Source organism: Harpia harpyja, chromosome 14 (genome assembly GCF_026419915.1).
Source record: "Harpia harpyja isolate bHarHar1 chromosome 14, bHarHar1 primary haplotype, whole genome shotgun sequence".
Classification (NCBI taxonomy): domain Eukaryota; kingdom Metazoa; phylum Chordata; class Aves; order Accipitriformes; family Accipitridae; genus Harpia; species Harpia harpyja.
Window position 1 is genome coordinate 35,617,721 of NC_068953.1, and position 14,803 is coordinate 35,632,523.

General features: G+C 38.3%; 1 protein-coding gene across 5 annotated transcripts in view; it reads right to left on the bottom strand.

The window, feature by feature from the left end:
• TBC1D2B (TBC1 domain family member 2B) overlaps positions 1-14,803 on the bottom strand; it is a 40,098-nt gene that overhangs the window by 19,640 nt on the left and 5,655 nt on the right. For all 5 annotated transcript variants that reach the window (XM_052807522.1, XM_052807524.1, XM_052807523.1 and 2 more), the window contains exons 2-4: positions 11,536-11,689; positions 6,182-6,347; positions 988-1,145 (exon numbers count right to left, since the gene is read on the bottom strand). In XM_052807522.1, the coding sequence (XP_052663482.1) occupies positions 988-1,145; positions 6,182-6,347; positions 11,536-11,689 (478 nt within the window). The remainder of the gene's footprint in view (positions 1-987; positions 1,146-6,181; positions 6,348-11,535; positions 11,690-14,803) is intronic.

Sequence of the window (14,803 nt, forward strand, 5' to 3'; positions counted from 1 at the left end):
AGTTCACTTAGTAAAAAGGCATTTCAAAGCATTCAGATTTCCTTTTAAAAATATGCTCATTAAAATTAGACTTTAAGCAGCATTTAAACAGCCCAATACAATAGTGTTAAACATGCCTCATTTTCCAAGTCACTTCCTTTGGTGGGAAAAGTATATAGCTCAAAGTCTTTTCCCCTCCCAGATAAAAGATTTAGCTCGTAAATTAATACTTGTGAAATAAGACATGAAGAGAACTTTACCATTCATTACAGAAAATAAAAGATACCCCAACTATGCCAAGGTAAACTTTGCTTCAAATAATTAACAGCTCAGAAGTGATCAGGGCAAAAACATCACTGATATCACAGCATACTGTTCTTTTAAGAGGCATTCAGTGTATGGTTTCACCACCATTTACATAACCACAGGAGTATTCTTAGAGAGAAGGATGTTTTCTAACAGATTAAATCACTTGGATGTCAGCTAAAGTGCTCTTAAGGAGCTGTAAAAACATCTTCACAAGGTTATTCCAGACACTGGTCAAATGTGAGAACCAGTTACAACACATAGATGAGCTATCACTGCATATGCATCCCTACTTTTCCCCCTCATTTCAGAAGCAAGCCAATATAACATGCATATACATACTTCAGAGTCTAAAGGCAGTTCTGCTTCAATGGGCGACACTCAGCTGAGTAATCAAAAGCCTCAACACTTCCCTTCATCCTGTAACTTTGCAACTCAAGTGACAAAACTAGAGATGATAACATGCTTAGGGAACCTGAAACAGTGGATAACAGGGCTTCGTACTTATTCTATCGTACCTGAATGGCAGGGGACTCCACACACATCATAAGGAATTATTTTTTTTAAAAGAATTTACAGAGCTCTGATGTGGTTTGTGAAGAAAAGATAAACTTCCCCTTATTTCCTGGAGACGGACATAACACAGTACACTATTCTAGAGAAGGTAAGGCATACGCTCCCCTTCCTTCCTCCCACTTCTACCTTTACTTCCTTCTGCCAAGTGTTTCCTCTTTTCTTCCAGTGCCATCGAGTCCTCCAAGTCTTTTGGGGTTGGATCCAGCAATTCCCACTCTTCGGTGGTATAAAATATGCTCTTACGGTTTTCGTTATTTCCTTTTCTTAAAGAGGACATTGAATTTCTGTGAAAAAGACAGCAGGAAAAGTGACAATGACTTCTCCATTTTGCATTCTTTTTATAAAGGGGTTTTCAAGACAACCACTGCAATTGAAACAGTAGCTAAAACACAGACAAAACCAATACCAAATAAAAGCTCAAAGAAAATAAAGCATATCCGACTAAATAGCACCTGCTATCAACAGTGCTATGTTTCAAGAACAGAGGAATTATTCTGCTTTAATAGGATATTAATATCTAGGAGACCACTACGGTCTTTTGTGTCATCCTCTGTTTTATCCTTGTTTTGGGAGTGGGGAAAAAATAAAATTAAAATTTAGAAGCAGCATCTCTTTATTGATCAGTTATTGTAGCTTAGAATTTTAGGATAACTGCCAAGCATTAAACAGAACAGCATGCAGTCAAAACATATATGTTACAGTTCCACATTCTGGATTAATGTCAAACTTGGGATCATCCAAGAGACCTGCAGTAGCTGAATCACTGATGACAGACTCCTTAGCAGTTTTTCTTTCCTAAGGTGGAATGTTGCCAATTATCTGCAAGAACATTTCAGAGGCAACCTCTAAATTCCAGTCAGATAATTCTATAGAAGAACAATACATTTCATGAGCAGGATGAGATGACCCTACCCAGCTTCCCCCACAACCATCATGCAATCAGAAATGTTTAAGTCAACACTTAGGACCATGAGTATTAATGTAGCTCAGTATTGTAAAGTCTTTGTTCAACTAGAGAAGGAGATTCTACATCAATCCATATGAATCAGTTTAATGTTTTAGGTATAAATGTTGTAAATAAATTTAGTATCTCAGCATTTTCTACACAGTCTGTGTAAGATGAAGGCCCACAAAGATGCCTTCACTCAATCAGCCACATTCTCTCTTCTTACTCTTCAAACCTTAAGCCAAAAGTAACCCATGTTACACCTTCAAGATCATTTGATGATCCAACCCAGTCTTTCAGCTTCACAAGAGATTTAACATCTGATCAACGTGAACTCTAGGCTAATCATGATGCAGTGCAAAATTCCTATAGTCTGGTGAACAGAAAAATAATCAAGTACAATTTAAAAATAATCCTAAAAGTTTTACTAATAACTATTTCAACCATCAGTTTGCAAACTTGACAAACACTGAATTATACTACACATTTCTTCCAGAAAGAATCACAATTTCTGTTGGGGGCAGGAAGCCTCATTTCGTTGTTCAGACCTTCCATTCAAATTAAATAGATCAAATTGGGTGATGATTGACGTTATTTCCTAGGACACTCAAAATTAATAAGTGTCAGCTGACATCTCTACAGCTAATCTCTGAATAGTGGCTGATCTCTTACTGTGCAACTCCACAACCGCCTGCTCTGCTCTTGGTCAACTTCAGTATTTAAAGCCTGTCTGAACACCACCTTTTAAAGCTTGAAAAAAATCACAAGGAACAAGAAGTCAAATGAGTTCTAGAAAAGCTTCTTCAAAAACTGCTGTTAGGTCCATGAATAATCCTAGCTGATGCTGAATTTTGTAAAGCTTTTGCATAGGATTGTTAAGGGCACTGAAGTAGCACTGCTTCATTGCTTTCTATTAGATTAAAAGTAGGTAGTTGAATTTAAAAAAACAATACTTATTTTCCTAAGCACAGTATGACAAGTACAATCAGTCAAACCGCACAAGACCTGATCATATGATCTAATGATTCTGTATTTTTAAATGTTTTGGATTTAAGTCTTATTTTATGATTATATAACTTGAGGTTACTGTAATTCAGTATGTTTCCAAGTCTATATTCTGCATAAATAAGAGACACAAGTAGCTGACAGCATAAAGATAAAAAAAAAAAAAAAAAAAAAAATCAGGCCTAAATGTCTATATATGCCAATTAGTACTTGAAAATAGATTTTAAATAGTAGAAAAGCATGTTTCAACTTTAGTTACTGTAAACATACACACAGCTTAACTCCAAGACATATTCCTCACTTTTCTCCAATTATTATTTCACCACTGCTACCTAGGATGCAAATGCAGTTATAGCAATAGCTTCTCTGTCAAACACATCATAGTGTGTTCAGGAGGAAGGATAAGTCTTTCAGACATCTAATAGATAAATACATGCTCCCAGCAATATAGAGAAAACTCTTTGAAGTTTTAGAAACACCCTGATCCATTCTCTAAGACTGAGGTTAAAACTAGTCACAATCCAATAAGATACTGGATAGTGCACATGTATTCCAAAGGCGATTGGATCCCACCCCAACCCCAAATTGCATAGAATTGCTGGTGAATGGAGGAAAACAATCAACCACAACAGTACTGCTGTTTGCATATGTTTACTGCAATAGAGTTTTTAACATTTTAGTGGGGCTTTTTTTGCCACCAGTTTTTATAGTCACACTATATTTATTATGTCATTTTATTTTTCCAAGATTAATAATTAGCTTTCACTTTAATGAAAATATTAACCACCTTGTCCTAGTTCCACAGAACTCACTAGACCTTCTTGTGATACACACTGAATGAATGCTGTTCAGCCTAGTAAAAGAAGATTGCTTGTCAATCAAGAAGTGACAAATGAGATTGCACATGTTAAAATACAAGACTTACAGGACCACTTAATGCTTTTTCATAGGAGTTCCATTCAAAATGGTTTGAGCATAAACCGAAGCTGCGTAATGAGAAAGGCTGTCATCTGCAGGACCCTTGCACCATTACTGAATAGTTTTGTTTCTTAATTGGGCATCATTCATTGCAGGATTGAATGAACAAAAGATATGGGGAGTGGAAGCATGTACTTATGATCATCTTTCATACTTATGCCAAATAAATCCAAATTAAGATTTTACATGCCCTACCCCTCTCTGGAGCAATTGAGGATAGCCATTAGAAGGAAAATCCACTTGTCCCTAACCAAACCTATGCTGAAGAAAATTGACCTTTCTTGCAAAAACTGCTAGACTCAAGTCTTGGAGCAAATTTATATTACTTAAGGGCTTATGACCTGCTAGCTCAAAACAGGCAGGCATAATGCTAGTCCATAGCTTTTAAGACATGTCACTGCAAGGTGTATGCTAATGTGAATAAATGGCAGAGATTCTAGCATATTACCATGCAGCTAAAGAGCTTCTGACAAGGTTATCAGACTCTTATGCCAGTGGTAGAATACATGGCCAGAGATAGTGTACAACTGCACACATCACACACACTTCAGTTTTTAGCTGCTGGCTCAGTAAATGCTCTGCAAAATGACTTTTCAAAAGCTCAGAAGAGGATGTTTGAGCATAACAAGCAATCCTTACAAAGACACCATTTCACACGGGTATCAGCTTGTAGGGGGGGAATGCCTGCTTTAAAATTTAGAGCACATGGGGGCACTAGAGCACTCCATATAAAAAACCCCCACAGAATTAAAAAAAAAAAAGAAAATCTGTTAGTAGATACAATCAGTGTTATTTTCCCAGGAATGTTTTCAGATAGATGAACCACTGCAGCTGAGTATCTCCAGGAAGAGTGGAATGGGGGAGGGTGGCATTCAGCCTGAAAGACCTTCACTGTGAAATCTTCTTAGATGTTTATTCCCAGAGATCTGCAAGGACTCCAAGCCATTAGGACCACAGCTATACAGAGAAAGGCGAACTCTTGAATACCGTCCTGTCCTGCAGTATCTGCTGGGCCACTGCCACCAGAAACATTTCCCTCCAACCAAAAGTGCTTCCCAATCCACAACTCCACTGTTGCCTCTCTGCTCAGTTACAAAGAAACATTAACACACACCAGCCAGGCAATACTGAGCAGTTTACCTTGACGCTGCTCTCTAGCTAGACTTCCCCAAAGTGTATCCATCTCCAATTCAGAAAAAAAAAAAAAAGCAGAAAAAAGTTTTTAAAAGCTGGAAACACTTGTTTCAAGTATACAAGAGTTCACCTAAAAGAAATTGTTTCATGTTATCTTCCTTCTATTATGACCATATTTAAGTTCTACCAAAGCAAAGTGGCTACACAAACCCAAGAAATCATACAAGACTACCAGTTTAAACAGGACATGTAGTAACAGGATTTATGTATTTCTTAATCCAGCCATAAGCCATCTTTTCTAGAACTTAAATGATGGTCTACACAGCAGTCTGAAAAAAAAAAAAAACCAACAACCAAAAAAACAAAACCCAAAAAACCCAACAACACTTTGTAACCTCTCAGATCTCTGTGCTTAACAGGAAGCTTTAAAAGGAATACGTTTAACTCAGCACTGCTGGTGAAAACAACAACATTTTACTCACAGCTCAAGAGGGATGTGGTCTAGTTAGCCAAAGCTACAGCTCTGCTCTGTGAACTGCTCTGTAATAGCACCCTCTGAGTAAAGCGGAAGATCTATCTATGTGGGCAAAGTGTAAAAACGTTTAGAAAGAAACTGTAACAGGAGAGCTGAAAACCAGTAGGACTGCTTTCCTTAAAGCAATTAATACTAAAGAGCAAACTCATTAAGAGTGAGGGGATAAGACATGGTTTTGCTGTTGTTCAGTAGGGGTCTGCCACATTTTTGCTCAGGAATTCAAACTACATCGATTTCAAGTCTGTGCCAGGCGCTTTTGCTTTTTTAAGAAGAAAATTAAGAAGAATGATTTATGTTGTTTCGATTTTCATCACTAAAAATACTTCCTAAGCACTGAATACTATGGCTACTGCAATGCTAGCAATTAGCTCCATTACACAATGAAGGATAAAAAGCAGTACTAGTTGAGAATACAACTCCCAGCTCCCTGTTTGGGTTCAGAAAGCAAAGCCATCACTAGAAGTGCTTTACAGGACTTGAGTCTCCCTTTCAGGTATCAGTAATGCTACACAATGATGATCAGCTATGCCCTTCAAACAAATAAGCAGAATAAAGAAACAGTTTACTTGAAAAGATACAGTCCAATGTACTGATCCACCCCATCACCCTCAGTTCTTCTAAAACGCTCTGCCTACCACATACACACATCTTTCAGTAGGAAATAGTCTCTGCCAGCAACTATCAATCTCATGATAACTCTTTCTCCCACGTTCCCAACTTACTTGATTTCGGTACTCCATTGTTTAAGCGAGAAATTGATGGCACTTGGTTGGACTGGTGCAGGTTGGGAAGCTGCTTGTTCCCCCACCAGGTCTGTAGGAGAAGTCTCCACAGCTAGAATATTTCTAGCTCTCTCTGCTGAAGCATTTTGACTTAGGATACTCAAATCTACGTTTAAAAAAAAGAGAGAGAGAGAGAGAGAGAAAGAGAGAAAAAGAAAAATAGGCAAAACTTTCAGTAAGTAAAAGAATAGTGGCCATATAAAGTCATATACTACTAAGCCTGCTAGTAATGTAGTTAGGGGTTTAAATTGCAACATAACTTTATAAAACGCTCTGTTCAAATGAACTTTAAAAATAGCAAAGTGTTTTCCTCAGTGAGCTCTCACTGCAGCCACATACATCTGATAACAGGACTCGTGTGATGCTCATGAAGCATTATTTCATGAGTGATATACAATCTCAATTAGCCAATATTGATTCATCTAGCTTAAGCTGCTACAAAGCCATAAAAATTAAGGTGATTAATTCTATTAATCCACAAAATCCCCTTGTAAAACAAGCTCAGGTCTATCAGAATTCCTAAGTCAGGAACAGTGTCACAAAAATACTGTAACACAGCTTCCAGGGTGTGCTTCATCCTAGAAGTTATTCATCCCAAAAGTGACACTGCTGCTGCAAGTCAATGAGCTTTACGGACTTGAGCCAGCTCTGTGCAAATTCAGCCTGGGCACTCCCAGAGCCAAGAACATTAGCATGGGCACTGCAGACACATCAGAGACCTATTGGATCAGTGAAGATTTACTAGCTCTGGTTAAGCTGAATGCAGCCATACCTAAATTCATTCAGCCAAACTCTCTTGTGCACTTCAGCAAATCTACAGCTCAGGCACAGAGCCATGCAGACGTGCAGCTCAGGCCCAGCACTGCACACATGCCAGCAAACTCACACAGGCTCTGAATGCCTCCACAGGAACCAGCCAAGAACTGGCACTAGCCCTGAGCCAGAGCTAATAAAGTCCAGAGGATCCAAGCTCATCCAAAACAGCTAGCCAGGTCTCCAACATACCACACCATCCAACACGTGCTGTATAATCTGTAGTATATATGTTACCTCAGTGTTTCCATTATCCCAGATAGCTTGCTTTCTCCCTCACCCCTCCTCCAGCAGGCAGAGGGAATAGGAAATGCAGAGTATGGAATACACTATGAATAGCAAAGGCATTATAGAGAAGCATAAAGTGGTTTATGGCCTTCTACAAACTCTCTGAACAGGCAAGTTAAAAATAAGCTCAAATGTCATTTTCAGACCCTTCCCCGTATCATTCATGAAGAACTGATGTGGATTAAAGTCTTGAGAACACTCTCAGACTTGATTGAGCAGTTATATTAGAAAGTAACACATCAGACAGGCTTCTGACTGAAATGATTCTCTGCAGGAAGGGAAAAACCCTGGGAAATCACAATACCCTGTTTTATCACTGGTTAGCCTTTCAGTCTTTGTTCTGATGATAACTTGGCACTAGCAGCAAGGCCATCTTTAAGTAAGCTGTACCCTCCAATTACTCAGCAGATGGTTACTTTTATTTAGCCCATATCGAAGATTAGAAGTAGGAAGACATACCATTTTGTGAGAAAAAATACGATATATCAAACATCACTGACACTACAAATCTCTCAAACCCTTGAAAAATGGCATCTGAAACAGAAGTATATCATGTCATCTTTCAAATATAGGTACAAATTACACTGCCTTGACTTATTTTATGAACAGTGCTGATAGAAACTTCTTCAGTGCCTTATCGGCCAAACTAAATTTCAAATTCTTTTGGACCCTGGCTGTTTGAGCTGAACAAAATTCAGCTAGGATAAGTTAGATAAAACTAACTTCTGATCATATTCACTGTCTAATAAAGGGGAAGATAACACAATAGGTTTCAACTAAAAAAAAAAAACCAACCAAAAAACCCAAAAAAACCCACGCAACCCCATGCCCCCGCCCCCTCAAAAAACCCAACAACCACACACCAAAAACTTAATGGCACCCAAAACCAGGCTGGAATACTAACATGCTGTTTTCATACTTAGAGCTTGTTTCATCTTCTACCTGTATGATTTGACAAGACTACAAAATCTCTTTATAGTATGGCCCAGGTAAATGAATTGCTCAAGAGCTGAATTTCTAATAAACACCATTTCCTCTAACAGACAGGCTCATCAGCCTGGCTTAATCTTCTCTGAGTTCCTAAGGTTGGTCATTGTACATGATCCCCTGCTTACAGCAGCCAGCTGATTGGTTAGAGGTATGGACTACACAGCAGGTACAGCACAACAATGTAATGTGGTTGTTAATGCAATCACCATGAAAAAAATAATCTTGTTTTTAAACTTATTTCAAAACACAACAATCTTATAAATACATGACATACCATTTTTTATTAATTCAAATTAAGACTTGAGGAACAGCATAATTAAGAAGTGAAATTATAAAAACTACATTAACATTCAATCAATTCCAAGGAAAAAAAAAAAAATCCCATATCCTGTAAAGAATAAATCATTTAGTTGACTTCCATAGTAGTAAGGCAGCTCCACGACTAATCCTACAGAATAATTTTCTTAACATTAGCTTTCCCACAGCCCACTTTGAAAAATACTTTCACTGTATACTTTTGAAGAATACTTTCACTACCTTGAAAATTCTTAAGAACTTACCAAGCCTGATCCATAAAGCAGTACCTTAGCTTTACCTATGTTCCAGTTAGTGCAGATTCCTAAACTGGGGGGGGGGGGGGGGGGGGGCAGGGGGAGGGCAGGGAAGGACAACAGGACAAAACAGGCAGGACTACAGTGAGCAATTTTGTTTCTGAAATGAAGAGGGGCTACTTCCCCATTTAAAACAGTAGTGATAGCATCTGTATTCAAGCGCTAGCAAAACAAACCAATTTCTAAGCTCCAGTATAAAGCACATCAAATGCACACTTTTTTTTTTTTTTTTTAAAAATGCAAGACACATATCTTGGTCATCAATATGGAATCACAGCCTTAAAGAGTCCCCCCAACTCTACAGGAAACTTTTAAAGTACTTGTTTAAAAAAAAAAAAGAAACAATCGTCAATCATTCAGGCTCTCTGCACTTTCCCCAGAAGAAATCCCTACTTAAACACTTCAGTTGACAACAAAGTCATCATTGTGACTTGTCCTCAAAAATGAGATACTCTAGATGTAGTTCCAAATTCTACATAATGTAGTTTAACTGCAGGCTGGCCCTGAAATGGATGGGTCTACTCAGCCCATGCATTTTATCTTGACATTCCCTGCACTGGATTTAATAATACTAACAATTAAAAAAACCACACAAACAAACAAACCACAACAACAACAACAAAAAAACAAACCACAAATGGGTCAGCTTGCTGATCCAGAAAACCCCCAACAATTCACAAGAAAGGAAAATATCAGATCAGTGATCTAAAGTGACTGGATTACGATTGCTAGATCTGATGCAAAACAGGAGTGAGGGAACAGTACCTACACAGACTACAGTGCCAGCAGGTTAATTTCACACTGTACTTAAGCTCTGAGGGAAGTAGCACAAACAAGAAAGAACAGAGTTTTGGGGCCAAGTTACTTATTATAGCTGATCTGATCCAACAGTCTGCTGCCGAAAGAGGGCAGTCCTGCCTGCTCCTTCACTCTGTCTTCCTGTATTTAGCCACTATGCCTTGCTCCCTTCCTTGCATCAGCTCTGGAAGTCCCCTGATTGCCCAGTAAATATATTCCACTCATTAAGCTAGCAGTAAAAAAAACCAACAACCTTCCTTTCTGGCTAACTTCTGAACTCAACCAACTCAGCACAGGATCAGACAAACACTACAAAATACAAAAAGGGAGACTACATAGCAGAAAATGAGGGGCTGAAGGTAGGAAGGCAAAGGTTTGAAAGAGCAAAAGCCTGTTACCCCTTCCAACACCTGCAAGGTGTTAGATCTTTGCACATCAATAGCTGTGTTCTTGCAGCATATGGTTTGAGAAGCTGGATATGGTTTGACAAGCTGCTAACGAGACTCTCTGCTGCCAGAAAGGTGGTCTAAAACCATCCCACTTTGCATTCCCAACAACTCTCTTGAGCTAATCCTGGCATTCATCTGTCCCTACAGGAAGCTACATTGGCCAAAAACTAACCTGGAGAAAAAGATGTTTCCTGCTAGTTGCGGTCCCTGCGCTAGCATAAGGAAGGGTGAGACTAGCACCGGTGCTAGATCAAGGGAGAGAGCTGGGCTTTTCTTTAAGTAGTGACTAGCCGTTAGATTGGTGTAGCTGAAACATCAAGCTGAGCCCCTACAAAAACACAAACTCTCAAGGCAGCTGTGGTTGAGCAAGCAGACTGCTCTCAAATGAAAGCAGTAAACTGGGTTAGAGGACAATACTGCAGCATGGGATCTGAACCAGGGGAGGGGAGAGAAGGGCGGGGAAGACCACAGCTTAACATTTCTGGTTTTGCAGTATGAGCAAACTGAAATCAACAAAATATAAAATCTGTTGATGAAATATGTCTGACCTCAAGACTCTGTTTAAACCCAAGAGAGCTTTACGAACACATCTAACTTGACACAGAACAGGATTTTACTCAGTCTTATTTATGGGTAACAGAAATCAGCAAGGAATCCATTTCTGTAATGATTCACGAATAAAACAATTCAGAACTGCCTGACCAATGTAGTAAAAAATGCAGAATAACTTTGTATAATACACTGATATGTTTTTGTAACTCTGACACTAGTCTAAAATTACATTTTGCTTGGCTAAAGGTATTGCGGAGACTGAATTTCACTTACGTAGTATCAGTGCAAACTGCCTTCCAGTTTTAAAAGGCAGGAAATTTTTATCACAGTCAGACAGATCCACCACACCATACTTTTTTGGAAACAAAGTATGGTCATTCAGAATTCAAAATATACCTGTTCCCATTAAAAAATGGAGTTTACATCTCAGGATACTTAACACACTAAGCTTTTAAGATACTGCAACCACTAAAAGACAACTTATCTAACCTAAACTGTACTTTGCCACTTAATGACACCTAGCCATAGGACTACTCCATTTTACTTCATTTCTAAAAATCTGTTTTTAAAATCAACAGATTTCGTAAGAGATATGAAATCACACATAAAATTACATTTACGTTAAATAATTTTAGCATCATCAACATATGCAAAGTTTACATAGAGTTACTTGATAACAAGTCGTGAAAAAAAAACATCCTAAGACTTCTCTATCCCAGTGCTATGCCTTGCAGTGATTAACTGACACCAAATAGAAACATGCATTCTGTTTTTACTTAAATTTTCAACCTACCAGGGTTGTCTTTGGCAACAAGACCTTTGGAAAAGTCACTTGGTGTTGGGGAAGTTCGGCTGTCCCTTTTTGCTGCGTCAAGGTTGTTACAATATTCCCACCTCTTCTGTTGAAGTTCCTGAAGCCAGTATGTCATATCCTGACGAGTTGCAGCCTACAACACAAAGAACCAGAGCACTGATGAGATCAGTGTGTCTCTTTAGTATATGAATACAGTAATTCCAAGTGCAATAAGAAAAACCAACCCAGATAATTTGCAGACCAGCAAGGTGTCATCACCCAAAACCAATATTATTTAAAAGAAATGACCACTAATGTACTAGACGTACCTTGTGCACACATACACATCCCTGACTTCCATGCCAAATCCATTTTCCATTAGAAATAGTCACATGCATTTTTTTCTCCAGTTTTACACTGAAACATTAGAGAACGCAGCAGCAGCATTTTATATTTTACACACAAAGCGTTTAAATATATAACTACAAATCTGTATTATGAAAAAAAAAAGCTCCCATACACACTCTGGAAGATTCTAATTTTCTTTTTTTAACTTGCTTTATTATTAGCAGAAACCAACGGATTAATAATGCATTGTAACACCTCCTACTTTAATGACTAAATCTACATACTGTGTTACCTCATCATCCCATGAGCTAGCTAACTATGGAAAGATCACATTTAAAAAAAAAAAACCCAACATGAATATTTACTCTACAAGCATACAGTCATTAACGTGAATAAGTGAGCAAGAATTCAAACACATCTTTAAGCTTCAGTAAGAATCACAGCTAAAAGAGTAATTTCAAGGTGTGTCAAATGACAATCTACAAATATCAACAAGAGACTAAGTGATGGTAACTGACATTGCAGGTGCTCACTTGGAAAAGCATTTTTATTCCAACATAGATCCTCAGCTGCTGGTCTAGAACAAATACCCGACACTAGTAACATGGTAGGTTCAAGAACAAAAAGTTAACTCTTGTGTAGAGACACGCACCTAAGTCCTTCGGCTTGTAAGCACACAGAGTGCTTACCTTTTAGCCAGTCTTTCTCCTACCTTCTCCAAAAGTGGTTGGTGGCATTACCAATAAAAAACCCTCATTACTTGGGCATATGACTGTGTTTACTCTTTAAAGACAACTTAATTCCAAATAGCTTCCTGTTCTGTTTATCACAACTGAAGAGGGTACCTGTGCAGGGCACAGCTGCAAAAGAACGAAGAGCAACAAACACCACCAATTACTTACAAAGGAAGTACGGTAACTGCTACGTGAAGCACATAAATGGCACAGATTTGTCCTCATTTTTTTCTATGAGAACACTTTTGGTCTAGTCAAACTGAAGATCCATTTACCATCATATTTTGACCCTGAGAGCAGCTAATTACAAGACAGAACATAAGCAATATGACAAACAAGAACTGATGCTTCCCCAGGGTGCTCTCTCTGGCTCAGTAATCTGCCATCTCAGTGTTTAGCAATCACAGAGACAGCTTTTTATTTTACGATTTGGCTTTTTGTACCCATATGAGCTTTAACATCCACAACATCCTACAGCAAATGGCTCTGAAGCACTGTGCAAGGAAGTTAATCAGAAAACAGACACAGTTACTCCTGGAGCTCCTGCTCCAGTTCCTCTCAATACATCATACACAGAAGACAACATAAGATACATAAAAATAAACATTCATAAATCCAATCGAGTAGCGAAAAAAACCCAAATAGTGATACAAGAGGACATAGCAGGTTCACTTTTCTCAGTTGGTAAGATATGTAAGCAAGATACTTCTAATCTGAAATGGAAATTAGTTTTTTATTTATTCTTGATTGCTCACAGGAAACTGAAGGAAAACATTTCCCTCAAAAAAAGACATGGGAAAAGAATAGTTTAGAAGTGTCTATGAGGTTTCTCAGAAAGTGTCAAAGAACTGGACAGTGGGAAACATCAATCCACACAACCATCACTGGCAGTTTTGGAATGACCACAGCAGCAGGCTTTAAGTCTACAGAATCCAGGCACTTTTTGCAAAGAGTAAACATCTACCCTTCTATTTCTAGCACAGAAGTATTTCTTTTGGAGTTTTATCCAGTGGCGAGTCTTCCTTTATGGTAAATTTGAGAGGTTACATACCCTTTAGATAGACTCACACACAGGCCTTATAAAAGCAATGTTTTACTATGCTCCAGCAGAAAACCACCAAGAATTCTAAGAGCTTCCACTAACACAGGATGTAGTACTTAAGTGGTTCTCTTTGCTACCACAACATAGCTAATGAGACAATTCACCTGGAGTCAATCTAAATTATACCTACAATTAACTTCTGCCCATGACTACTTCATCTTAACAAGCCTTTTTCACAATTTGTCCCATTACCCTCTGCCCAATAGTCTTCAGAAAACCATGAATTGATTTTATTGGAGTTGCTCCTAGTTGTTGCTTTTAAATTCCCAACTGCATTTGTTCTCTGCTGAGCAGCACATATGCATCCTCAGTTTACAAGTGATGTCATTGTTACACAATGGATCAGTTAGCAGTTATGGTCCTTCAATATAAAACAGGATAGCAAAGCAGTACAAGTTTCTCACTCCCCTGTCTTAAGTAATTTTCCCAAGAATTACTCGGTACCCTGCAGCTGCACCCTGCCTGTTACTTTGCCTTCCTTCCTTCGCATACATGGTGTTCCTTCTCTTACGGAGTTTTCCACTCCCTTTGAACAGTTTTTGCTGAGTTTATACATGCATCTTAATTATTTACTTTACAAGTGAAGGAGTATCCTGGGAATCTTTGTTAAGATGAGTTTTGTTTAAACAAATTTAATCTTTGAAGCTTGTTGTTTGAAATGGACTTTTTTTTCTTTTAAAACCACACATAGAATATTTTGTCTCCCTCTTCCCCTACTCTTAAGCAAAAGACAAATTTGCAAACCTTTTTTTAACTCACTTTACCTGTCAGAGAAAGGAACACTTCCATGCTTGTCCCATTTCTCATGGCTTCTCTGAGTATTTGGCTATTGCCCACCATGAGAGACAGAACATATAACTAGGTGCAGCGTTGATCAGATCTCAGAAAAAATCCTTACTTGTACAAACTATTGCATGGCACTGCAGTGAGAACGAACTTTAGCGAGCCACATTTTAATGGAGGCATTTCTATGAGAAGAAAAAACACCAAAATGTCATCCGAACTGGTGCGCGATAAGGAATTACTATTGCAAACTTACAGGCAACAGTAGCAACCCAAGACTCTGTAAGTGAAGAGACATTAA